The 12,091-nt window shown below is 42.2% G+C and overlaps 2 protein-coding genes and 1 long non-coding RNA gene across 3 annotated transcripts in view; 1 reads left to right on the top strand and 2 right to left on the bottom strand.

Moving 5' to 3' along the window:
* Positions 1–152: 152 nt before the first annotated feature.
* Positions 153–3,167, bottom strand: C12H15orf61 (chromosome 12 C15orf61 homolog). The gene is made up of 2 exons (XM_075764134.1): positions 2,733–3,167; positions 153–869 (listed from the first exon to the last, which is right to left on the bottom strand). Exons 1-2 carry the CDS (start codon positions 3,073–3,075, stop codon positions 742–744), a joined length of 471 nt encoding a protein of 156 aa, XP_075620249.1. The 5' UTR covers positions 3,076–3,167; the 3' UTR covers positions 153–741.
* Positions 2,464–12,091, top strand: part of LOC142603449 (uncharacterized) — a 33,675-nt gene continuing 24,047 nt past the window's right edge. The window contains exon 1 of the long non-coding RNA XR_012837380.1: positions 2,464–2,687. This is a non-coding gene — a long non-coding RNA (uncharacterized LOC142603449). The remainder of the gene's footprint in view (positions 2,688–12,091) is intronic.
* IQCH (IQ motif containing H) overlaps positions 6,532–12,091 on the bottom strand; it is a 71,228-nt gene continuing 65,668 nt past the window's right edge. Inside the window, exons 20-21 of the mRNA XM_075764122.1 lie at positions 9,652–9,760; positions 6,532–8,311 (exon numbers count right to left, since the gene is read on the bottom strand). Of these exons, the coding sequence (XP_075620237.1) occupies positions 8,210–8,311; positions 9,652–9,760 (211 nt within the window). The 3' untranslated portion in view covers positions 6,532–8,209. The remainder of the gene's footprint in view (positions 8,312–9,651; positions 9,761–12,091) is intronic.

Raw genomic sequence — 12,091 nt, 5'->3', positions numbered from 1 at the left:
CTAATTAAAAATACCAGCAATTTGTAAATTAGTGCAGGGGACTAAATCTTCTAGATTACTTAGGTTTTGTTCCTTAACAAAGCAACCAAAAGGAAAAAAAAAATAATAATGCAGATATCTGGAGTTCAAGAATTGCAAAAAATACAAGCATAAAACATATTTTAGATATTTTATTCAAATGTAATTTGAAGAAATGTGATACAGTCATTTTTAACTTCTTGGGGTGGTATTTTTTTCCAGAGTCCTCCAGGCAATTGTGATTAGTCAGTGCCATGGATTCATTCAAACACGCGTGCAACTATGACAATTAATGCATTATGAAACATCTAGTCAGAGCCTAAACCTAAGCAGCTTAATCCTTTCAGAGACATTCTGAAAACATCTAGCGTATTCACAGTTTCCTTGCCCGCATGCTACAATTCAGTTCTCTAAGCTGGTAGATGTATCTCAATTATCGCAAGTTTGTTCAGCAGTACGAGTCACTGACTTCTGTAAATTTTAATACCCTTAGAAGTACTAATTCTTCTCCCAAGGCTTCTACTTTTTCAACTTTACTGACCTCTGCAAAAATAAATCTCTTATGACCAAAAAGTCCATGAAGCTTCCTGAAGACAGCATGTTAAGTAAAAGAATGCACTGTAAAAAACAAAGTTGACTTCAGTTCTTTTTAGTCAAAGGAAGCAGATATTTGTAGATGTAACTCAGAAACCCACCAAGTGACAGGTACTTGAGGGCGTGATTTCAGTACATTGCGCCTTCATCTTCTTTATTTAGAAAATAAATAGTAACTGGGCCATGACTCGTATGAACAGTCTCTGTGACACTGACAAAGAACCAGGAGCCAATTCCATATAGTAAAGTTGGGATGCCTAAGAAAAGACAAAAACACGTTACATACACAGATAGCAAGCCAGGAAAATTAAAACCACCTATTAATAGTAAAGAATAACAATTCCAAAATGAAATTAGAGGAAAAGCGCTCCTGTCAAAGCTGCCTTATTAACATTTTGCCTTTGCTGAAACGCTTACAAGCGGCTATCAGTACACGTCAAGCACACGAGAATCAGAAAGCAGTTTAAGAAAAGCAGCGATACGCAGGAATTAATAGAAAAAGAAAATGTGAGGACAGCAGTATGAAAGAAGTGAAATGTGGTCACGTATACAACCCGATTTCTACTGATTTAAAAAAAAAATATATCCAAACACTAAAACACAAACTCCCTGGACATCCACTTAGTTATCAGTTCAGCGTCTGTCTATGTATCAGAGTAGAGATAGGAAGGAAAACAGGCAGTGACTTCATCGATCACCATAAGCTGTTCTTGGGAAAATCAGATCAGTAGTCAAGACTACCAACTCCAACAAAACTGGAATCAGTAGAAAGGCATATATATAAAATGTGCCATCGTTCTTAGCACTGCTGAGTTACCCATCTATTAGAGACAACAGTATTTTACTTAATATACAGGGAAAAAATGGAGATGGAGTTAGGCCCTGAATTCAGTAAGGTATAAAACCACCAAATTTAATGTGCTTGAAGTTACCCAAGTGCTTAAGCTAGATTCTCAGAAGAGGGAGATGAGTTGACTTTTTAATCATGCCTGCCAATCATTTAAAGATGAAACATGCAAGGTAGCTGCAAGAAAGATGGAGCAGATAAAAGGTCTGACTGTGTGGAGGGAAAAATAAAATCAGATTTAAAGTTATTACTAAGAAATCAATCTCTGTTTTTCTATTTTCTCACTATGCCAGTTGGGAAGATCAAAAAATGAAGACTAGCAGACGTGTTTGTAAAACATCACTGAAGACTTGCAAAGCAAATGAGGTTTATTTTTTTTAAGTGAAATATGAAAACAAGAAACTGATGAAATCAGTTATGTGACTGTCACCATTTAAATAAGTGTTGTCTCCATATACTAAGTTTTGGATAATAATGCCTTTCAAAACCTGTCTATATCCATTTTTATATTAATAAGATAGTGATAGAACATTTTTATTGATAAGCATTTCTATTGCAGCAGCGCTTTAGGATCAAGCACGGTCCAAGTCCTCCCCTACGCCAGACACTGCCTGTATGCAAAACACAAAAAATGAGCCCAGGCACTTTCCAAGAAACAAACTGTTTTGCTTCATCTAGCGCTCCTGTATCTGCTCAGAGGACAGAACTTCATCCACAGTAACAGAACATGGATTTTTAGATGGAAAATGATCCATACCGACTGATGTTAGCCATTTAAATAACAACTGCTCTCGCGTTTGCTTTAAGGCGGTTTAATTTTTCTCTCTCACAACTGGACAGAGACACACGAACTCGGTAAAACCCCAAAGCGTTATCGATTTACAGCTCTGCTTTCTCACAGCTGCTGAAAGCACAGGCTTTTTTTAATTCGGGTTTCCTTACGCCGCCTGGTCCGACCCGGGGCGGGGGGGGGACGGAGGACGGGGAGCCTCCAGGAGAGGGGGAGAGGAGAGGAGCTGCCCGAGGCGCCCGGCAGGTCCCCGGTCACAGCCCCCATCCCGACTCCAGGCACACGGCGAACGCCGGTTTTGCCTCACCCCGCGTCCCCCTTCCTGCGGCCGTTCCTCCTGCGAGGGGCGCAGCCCGACCGCCTCAACCGCCTCAGTCCGGCCGCAGGACGACGAGAGCCAAGGGGGAGCGCCGCTCCGCCCGCCTCACAGCCGGGGAGGTAAGCCGAGGGGAGGCCGCGGAGCCGGCCCGGGACACGACTCACCGGCGTTGAGGACCTTGAGGGCGGTGAAGGCGGCGTTCTGTAGCGCCAGGTCCTGCGGGGCGGCGCGGGAGCAGTGGTATTTGATGAAGGGGAAGCAGCCGGTGCGCAGGATGTGGTAGTTGGCGCCGTTCACCCGCCAGTTGAAGTGGGAGAGGCCGAACTGGTCGTTGCGCACGGCGCTGTACTTGACGCAGTACGAGGTCCAGTGGGGCAGGCCGCGTTGCCGCAGGTGCTGGCTCAGCACCTCCGAAGCGGCGGGACGGGGCGCTGCTGCTGCCGCCGCCGTTCCCCGCCACAGCAGCAGCCCCACCGCCGCCTCATGCAGCCGCCGCAGCACCCGCATCCCGCGGGGCAGCCCCCCCCGCCCCGTCCCGCTTCCCGCACCCACCCCGCACCAACGGCTCCGGCCGGCGCGCCTGCGCAACCTCCGCGCCTGCGCCGGCTGCGCGCAGCGGCCCGCCGAAGGGCGGGAAGGAGCGGTGGCGGCGGTGTCACCCCGGCAGTGTCACCTCGGCGGTGGCCGTGGGACAGGGCTCCGGAGCGGGGCTGGGCCTTGTCAGTGGGTGCGAGGGAGAGCGGGGCAGTCTGGGGTGTGCGGCTCCCTGAGGGGAGAGGAGGGTCGGGGCTGGGGGAGACGCGGGAGAGCCGGCGCCGGAGCTCTCCGCGCTGAGGTGAGGCGAGGCGAGGCGGGGGCCGGGTGAGGCGGCCGGGGCAGCCCCGGGAAGCGAGGGGAGTGAGGAATCCCGCCCGCCACAGACCCAGAGAGGGGCCCGTCGTCCCTGCGGAGGGGCGCACGTTGGCGCTGGTTGCAGCACAAAGAATCGGGCAGTTCCGTCTTCGGGAACGGGTTTGTTTCAGCGTGCTGAGGGGAGCACCCGCTGTGTGCCTGGCGCGTCCCAGCTGCAGCATCAACCAGGTTAACGGTTGCTCAGGAAAAACTCTGTTAAACTGCATTGATTTTACGTGGTGAAATTTGACCAAGTTTCAGGTTAAAAATAGTTCTTTGAAAGTGTTACACCCCTTTGAAGAGAAACATTTTAAAATGATAACCAATATTCCATTACAGGATTTTTCTAAATAAAAGCTAAGATTTTGAACCATCAAACATTCTATTTGAGGAAAAAAAAAAAAAGGTTATACAGAAGAGTAAACTGAGAAATGGGAACAAATTTTTCCTTTTAATAATTGCAAACTATATCTCAAAACTCAGCAATCTTAAACCATTGAGCTATGCAGTATGAACGTGCTAATTAATCAATTGCTACCCAACAGTGTACCCTGTTTATTTACCGTAATGTACTACATGGATGTAGAACCAGTAATTACTAATCATCATCAGTAACAAATTTGACTCAAGTTCACCTTCCTTTAATTAATAGAGCATATAGTTAGCTTCAATATCTTTATTAGTGGCAACATTGAGGAGAGAGAAGAAGTTGGAATCTGATACTGTGGCTCACTATGGTGAGGGGCCGAACCAATTTATTACACTTCACAATGATATTCTGCTGTTATATTTCATGGCCAAAATTACCTCCTATGAAGTGCACATGTGACAATTACTTTGATTTTTAGAAGTATTTATTTCAAGCTATTTTGCAGTTAACTTTGTGTTGCTCTTACTGTTAAAAGTACAAGAAGGATGGAAAAATCCTTCAGCCTCTGGCAGCGTAACCTTGCACTGGTTAAGAGAACGTAGACGCACCTCTACTTGCACAACATACTACAGATGGAATGAAGTAGCATCTGTATTTACAAATGCATAGCAAAACATTGCATACTACAAAAGTATGCAAGAATCATGACCAAACAGCCTAAAGATGAGGCTGGAAGTATGATGAAGCATTCTTCCAAATGTCTTCAGTTAATAATATTTGGTTGCGCTATTCAGGTCTCTGCGTTCATTGGATTCTGGTATAGTCTGGTCATTTTTATGTCAAAACAGTCTCCTGAGATGCACATCTTTGTGATGAAGCTAAAACCCAGTCTAACCATTCTTCAGTCGAGATGATGTATTAAACTACGTTCATGAAACTTGTCAACGATTGTAGTACCTGATCTTTAGTGCCCGATTGCTGTAACAAAATCTGTAGTCTAAAGTGAAATACAGAGGATCCATATACCATAAGAGAGAGTACCTCAGATCTGGGATAGGTGATTTGTTAATGGGAAGTGATGTTAGGTAATCACTGTGACATGTTGAGGACCGAGTTAGTCATAAAACTCCAGGGATTTGTTACCTAGATGGAAGGTGGTAAATTCTCAAATTACCTGTTTGAATGAGGTATGGGAGATCTTTCAGGAAATGGGTAGGATGAATACTTGATTTTGGAAGACATCTGGAAGTGGTTGTGCTGATGAACTGTTTGCTTGCTCTGTGCTCAAGAGTTGTCATTCTAAATGTGGAAACTTGGGCTGAATGTCCCCTTTTTTCAGGGCTTTAAACCCAAATATCTATAAAGGGAAACCCAGTTTCCAGTATCAACTCCAGGTAACATTCTCTCAGGAGAATGACCCGAAATGGGTAGCACATGTGCTACAGACAGTATGTCAATTCTCGCAAAAACAAGATTCTTGAAGTGCTGTCGACTCAACACACATCTTCATTGGCGGCTCTGGCCCATCAGGAGCGCGAAACCTTTATTTTAATTGTCTGCATCTTGTGCAGTTGATGCCAAACCGCACTGTTCCTCATCTCCTTCCAAAAGCATTCCTCCACACATTGCAGCTGGGGAACCAGCTTGGGCTTTTGCTGTCCTTAGCTGCAGAATTCTTTGGCAGTTTCTGATGAGCAGCCATGCCCGGGCCACCTTTTATCTTTCGGTTCCCACTTGCTCTGTTTTCTTCCCAGTCTAGATCATGTTCTGAAATTCAAGCTACAGTTCAAGAACCCTATTATTCCTTAATGAGCGGGAATAAATAATCCAGTTGTGTGAACAGGAGAATCATGACTATATTTCTGACTTCTTTTTTTTTTTCTTTTAAAGATTATAATTTCATTTTCTATCTATCTGCTGTATTGCTAAAAAAATACATTTTTGGCACCAGCAGCATGGGAGTTGAATGTGAGAGACTGTAAAGCAGTTTCAATCCTTCTATCAGCTCAACACTCAGAAGTGTTAATAGTAATTAAAAACTTTTTTCCTCAAAATACATTTCACACTTTGCCCATACTGAGAAATCTCTCTCACCATGGGAACTTTCAGATCACTTGTTCCCTGCAAAAACAGGTACAGTTTTCTTTTGTCGGAATAGAACAAAGACATAAGGAAGTGCAGGTTTCATTTACTCCTAGGACACTGCAGTCTATTAAGTGCCAGTGAACTAATGAGCCTCTCAGACCTTATGTTGTTCTGGCTTGGATCAAGGCTTAATTTTCCTTAACCCTTAAGAAACTAGCTGACTCCCCTATGCCTCCCGTTCCCCCAGGATATTGCTTCTACTGACCAAATGGACATTTTATGGCTTGGGCATGAAGCTAGGTGAGAAATCTACAAAGAGCTTCTTGGCAGTAAAATAGGAGGGAGTGAATTATAAATGCTGTGAGGAAAAAGTCAGAACAACATACTGTGCTGCAGCCCCTTGAAGTACAACAGAGAACAAATATATCTCATCCTGTTGCAAGAACTAATAAGCAATTCTACTATGCTTTTTGGCATATTATTTCTTGGCAAGTGAGAGATCATTGTTGTACCTGCCACAGCCAAAAATACCTCTGTTACTTCCATTTCTAACCATAAAGACTTTCAGGAAGTTCATTCATTGGATAAATTTCACCTTAGAAAAATCTGTGTGGGCTCTCATATATCCAAAACAAAGACCATATTGAGATTACATGTAAGAAAGGAACAAAACCAAACAAGAATTAACAAAAATATTCTTTTTTGTTTTTATTTTAAACAGAGATCAGCATTTACGCAAATGTTCTCATCAGCAATTAATTACTTCCATGACCAAAGTAGAAGAGAAAAAGCTTAACACAAAAGATAACGTACGAAGTTAATGGATCAAAGACTCGAGCATCGGAAAAACTGGGCACTGATCTGCTGCAACTGCTTCGTCACATTCATTATTCGTCTTAAAAAACTGGTTTTGCCTGAGCTTTTGGGGAAGTAATCTCCAAGATACTTGCCATGCTTGGGACAATAGTATCCATCCAGTGGAGAAGTACTCTTCCATAGTAAAATTTAGAATGTGGTATCTCTTGGGATATTAGGGATTTGATGGATAAAGATAATTTTACAAATGTAACTGTTGTCCTTTAACATAACAGTGCGCAGCAATTGTGACAAAGTAAGTCAGGAGTATCTGAAATACAGAATCTATCTGACAGAGCAACAAAAGCTGTGGTATACTGGGAATCATAGTGCAACTATAATTGTAATGATACTCAGAATCTATTGTTGAACTAGAGCTATTAATATTACTTCTGATAATTTGAAAGTGAACATAAAACAATTGCTGCAAAAGTCTGTAGATAACAAAAGAGCGGAATGATAACAATACGGACAATCAGTTCTGAAGAGGAATCTGGGTTGCTGGCCTTACTGATGTAACGCATTGAAGTGTATTTATTTATAGGCGGAACACTGGACCTACTTTGATGTTGGAGGCCTGTATTTAGAAGACAACAGGTTTGAAAGGGAATTTAGGGCCAGGACTCTTAAGTAGAGTATGATCTAGTCTGATCTAGTGACAAAGGCAGTGAGATTCCTCTATGTATATGCAGGGACATATGAACCAGAAGTGGCATTTTCATTGTATAACATGACTAAGAGAATTACTGGAATACCTTACGAGGTTGGGCTACACCACTTCTGCAGGGATGTTAGCAAACCAAACCTGACTCGGGACTTTTGACGCAAGGAACAGAAGGGTTCATCCCACAGAGAGGTGTCATTTTAGAATAAACAATTCTTTGCTTTCTCAGACAAAAGACATAACGAGATCCCATTCCTGGAAGTTGAAGGCAAACAAATGCAGACTATGCTTAAGGCACTGGTGGTAGCAGGAAGGATAATGAACCCATGGGAGAATTTGCTAGGGATGCAGTGGATTGTTTATGTTTATGAACCTATCTTTATGAAGATATGTTAAGGATGGTTCTAAGTTGTAGGCTTGATGGAGGAATCACTTGGTAAAATGCTAAGTTCTGTGCTCTGCAAGTCAGAGTAGGTTGTTTCCTTTGCCTTAGAGGCAATGACTCTATTAATAAGATTTTAAAAACAGATAGTGTACTTCAGGACTGACAGTATCAACATCAGGAGCACTTATTATGATCCTCTGCTTTTCAACAGTTTATTTTTGTGAAAGAAGGGATATTCTTCTAAACACTGCACTCAGAAATCATGGAAATGTACTGTCTCAGTTAATATTACTTTACATGCCAATGCAGAAGGAAAACCAAACCTGTTCTTACAGATGAGAAAGCATTTCCAGAAGCATAAAGAATAAGGCACTTAAACATTTTCCGTTAACTATTCTTTCAGAGCATCTGCTTTCGAAGGTTGCTCTTCGTACAATTTCAGTTTGTTTTCTGCTGTAATTCCTAGAATTGCTTCAATATCTTGAATTGCCATCTGTAACAGATTCAAGGAATACAAGTTATTTAATGGGCATTATAATGAAATCCAACAGCCAAAACGCACAGCTGGTAGTACTTGCCTTGAAAAGGTAACCAGTGTTACACAGGACAGGATGCACCAATTACATTTACTATTACTGGGGACAGTTGGGGGAATTATTAGTAAATGTGTACAAATCTCAGGTAAATAAAAAATACAATTCATTGCAATTTGTACTTCTAATTAACTAACAGGTGTTTTATTTCACATATGTAAATCATTGTTAACTCACTATGAAGAACATTTTTCTTCAATGGTTGCTTTTCACTCCCTTATATTGGAAAAAAAAGGGGGGTTGGTTTGTTTGTTTATTCTGTAACATGTTGAAATGTAATTGTGTCTTCTTTAAAACTGTCATTTCACACTCTGCTTGTCAGAGGAAAATAGAGTTAACACTGGAAAGAATCTGATATAGATTATGTGATTTAAGATACAAATCTGTAACACAGTGCTCCACCCTTCTACAAAATGCATACAGACAGGATCTGAGAAACTTTTTATAAAGTTAAAGGTGATATAGTTTAGCAAAAGAACTCCCTCTGGAAAGTTCAGCTATTCTCTGGAATTAAAAGGCAGCATTGTAATGAGCGCTGGTTTCAGGGCACGGGGTTGGATTCATTATTGCTTTACTGTCTTTTTTTTGCCAGCAAGGTCGTCACGAAGGAGCTTCCGAGTAAAGGTGAGCGCTCCTGGGGGAATGTTCCCAGTGTGACAAGCCCCCGTGCTCCGTCTGCGTCCCCCCGCAGCACCCCAGAGCATCCTCCGGCACGCAGGGATGGGCGCTGCGGGCAGGTTCTCAGAGCAGAGAAAATCGGGAGCAAAATTGATTCATGAAATTGATGGTGGGGTGGAAATGTGAACTAATGGAACTCAGTGGCTGCCTGCTTAAAAGAAATCAGTGTTAATAATCTAAGGAGCTATTATAAACTGAGAAGTTTGTTTCTAATTTTAGATACCTACCTTGATGATCTCCCTCTAAAATAACAGGGACAATTGTGGCAGAATTGTCTGAGGCAGTGCCGATAGCTCCTTTGCTTCTTTACAACGGACAATCGGGAGCATTACGTTAGAAATAACTTCACGTTAAAGTATGTCTCTTTTCAAAGAAAAAGTTTCAAACTTAAATTTAACTAACAGGTTCGTTGGGAGACTTACTATATTGACCTAGACACTGTAAAATACATACTGCTAACAATAAAAAAGGAATGGTTTAGCACTTGTTTATGATACAGCATGAGGTATTTTCAGCCCTTGTACAGAAATTAACCAGGATCGTTAGTTAATTAACACCTCACCTTAAAATTGGTCTCGCCTTGCATATTAGGTGCTGATATTTCTTGATGGATGATGAAGAGATTGCGAGCAAAGGTCATGAGGACCCCCTGGAGATCCTCTCCGATTGTTCTGTTAATGATATCCAAACAAATGAGTTTACCAATGATTCCCTTCACATGCTTAAAAACAATCGCCCTCTCATTTGTGCCTGTCTGGTGATGGAATTTAATGAGTATTTTCAATCTCACAAGGTGGCAATCTTCAGGGAGATATGAAAGATGAGGCTCCATTTTAACTTGTCAACAGAAAGGATTTGTGTAATAAATAATTTTTATTAATCAACGTAGCAGAAGTAAGCAGTGAGGTTTCAGCTTCTCCAAGTAAAAGGCTACCATTGAGTTAGGACTGAGACAGGAGAACACTTTAAACACTTAGATCAGTTCAGCAGAACTGTTGCTTCTGCCTACAATTTGTGAAAGACGCCTGAAAGAGAATTTTCAGTAGCATCAGCATTTCTTAGATTGTTGTAGCATATGTAGTACAGACTCAATACATACGATCTTATGGAACAGGATACTATGCTGAGGAGGAATGTACCTCATTTACTGACTGGAACTGACAGTAGCTCTTCAGTGCAGTAAAATGGATGACAATTCCCATAGATGTTTCAGGTATTTCAGTGATTTTATAAGCTCAAACTGTTAGATCCTTTAAAATATTTCCAAATTAAGACAATGAAATTGCATTGAAAATCTGACGGAATACAAATCTGGGACCAGAATGGATGGCAAATATCTTCGACAGTATTCTGGTAATACATCAGTAACTGCCAATTCAAGCTGGTGATCCAAGAGGTGATGTTACATTTCTTGCCGGGGGAGCAACTACTGGTATATTGTTCCAGAGGAGTTAGCAAGACCATAGGTAGGATGCAGTACCTCTAACACAAGGACTCCATTTTCCAAGGTACCTGGCTGACAGTGCAGTCACACCAGCAGGGACAAGTTGATCCAACAGCTCACTGACTCTGCAAAGGACAGGTCCTTCTCTCATGTTCCTCCCCATCGCACAACTCTCACGCTCGCTATATACCCCTCTATGGACTGAGTCTGTCTTAGCCTCGCAGAAAACCAGTCCAATAAAAGAAAGCTTTCTGCTGAGTTATTGAGCTGAATCAGGTCCTTGAGAGGTGTAAAAGTACCGGAGACAATGCAAAGGAGGGTCAGGAGGGAGGAGGACTTCAGAGCCGGGGTTGGGGAAGGAAAGAGCTCACCTTTCAGCTTCTCTTAGGAGATGCTCTTGGAAGAGCTTAGCAGCTTAGGGAATGCTTTCAGATGCCTAAATCACTTCCAAATGGCCCCTGTAGATATTTTGCAAGCTCTTGTTTAGTGATTTTCTTTCAAATTTATCTTACAGCTCAATCATGTAAGCTGCATACATTGTGACTGCAGGTGAGTGCAGTATAGTAGTGGAACAGCTAAGCTTTAACCAAAGCTAAGCTTTAACCAAATCTGACTCACTTCTGTACTACCAGTAGTCTCATCCACAAGGAGCTCAGTACTGGCTGAAAGAATCATGGCCCCAGAAACAATCTTTAGGATTCATTTAGTCCATTCCCTGTGCTAGGGCAGGATCAATGCGACTTACATCATCCTGACAGAGGTTTGTCTAATCTGTTACTGAACACTGTCAGTGACAACCACACCGAACAATCTCATCAGTTCTTCCCTTCCTATCAGAAATTTCTCTTACGCTAAACATGAATCTTTCTTGCTGCAACTTAAGTTCATTTCTTCTGTCCTACTACCAAAGACATGGAAATCAGATTTTTCCTTCCCGCAGAGGCTTTTTGTGTGTTTGAAGGCTGTTAGCAGATCTGACTTCTGCCTCCTCTCCCTGCCCCCTTTAGTTTTGCCTTTCTAGACCTCTAACCATTTTCATTGCCTCCCTCTGAGAAGAGTGGAAGGATTACTTCCAATGTCTCCAGGTTATATTGTTTACCTTTTTCCATAAGATCATGACATCAGTTTGTAAGCCACTGTAACTCACAGATCCTTTTCTGCAAAGCTAGTTGTTCCTCATATTCATTACTGCTAAGTGTAATTTCTTGCACCTGGTTCCAACTGAACGTAATTTTATTTTTCATGTTGTTTCTTCAATTTGTCGAGATCATTTTGAATTCTGTTCCTGCCCTTCATACTTGCAGTCACATCCAGCGCTCAAGGAGCTGTTTTCTTATCCGAGTCATTAATGAAAGGGCTCCAGCATCAAAGGAATACCCAACAGACTGAGAACAGACCGTTTCAGCCCCTCACTTGCTGTTTCCTATTTTGGCAGTAAACTTTACATAAATTCTCTCCGAGGAGAGGTTTTCAATCAGTGTACAGTAGATTTGCTCAGATTACGCTTTCTTTGAACCATCAAATCTGCTGTTGCCTGAGTGCTGCTGATCACTTTGTG

This window comes from Balearica regulorum, chromosome 12 (assembly GCF_011004875.1).
Source record: "Balearica regulorum gibbericeps isolate bBalReg1 chromosome 12, bBalReg1.pri, whole genome shotgun sequence".
Lineage (NCBI taxonomy): Eukaryota > Metazoa > Chordata > Aves > Gruiformes > Gruidae > Balearica > Balearica regulorum.
This window is presented reverse-complemented; position numbering and strand designations above follow the sequence as displayed.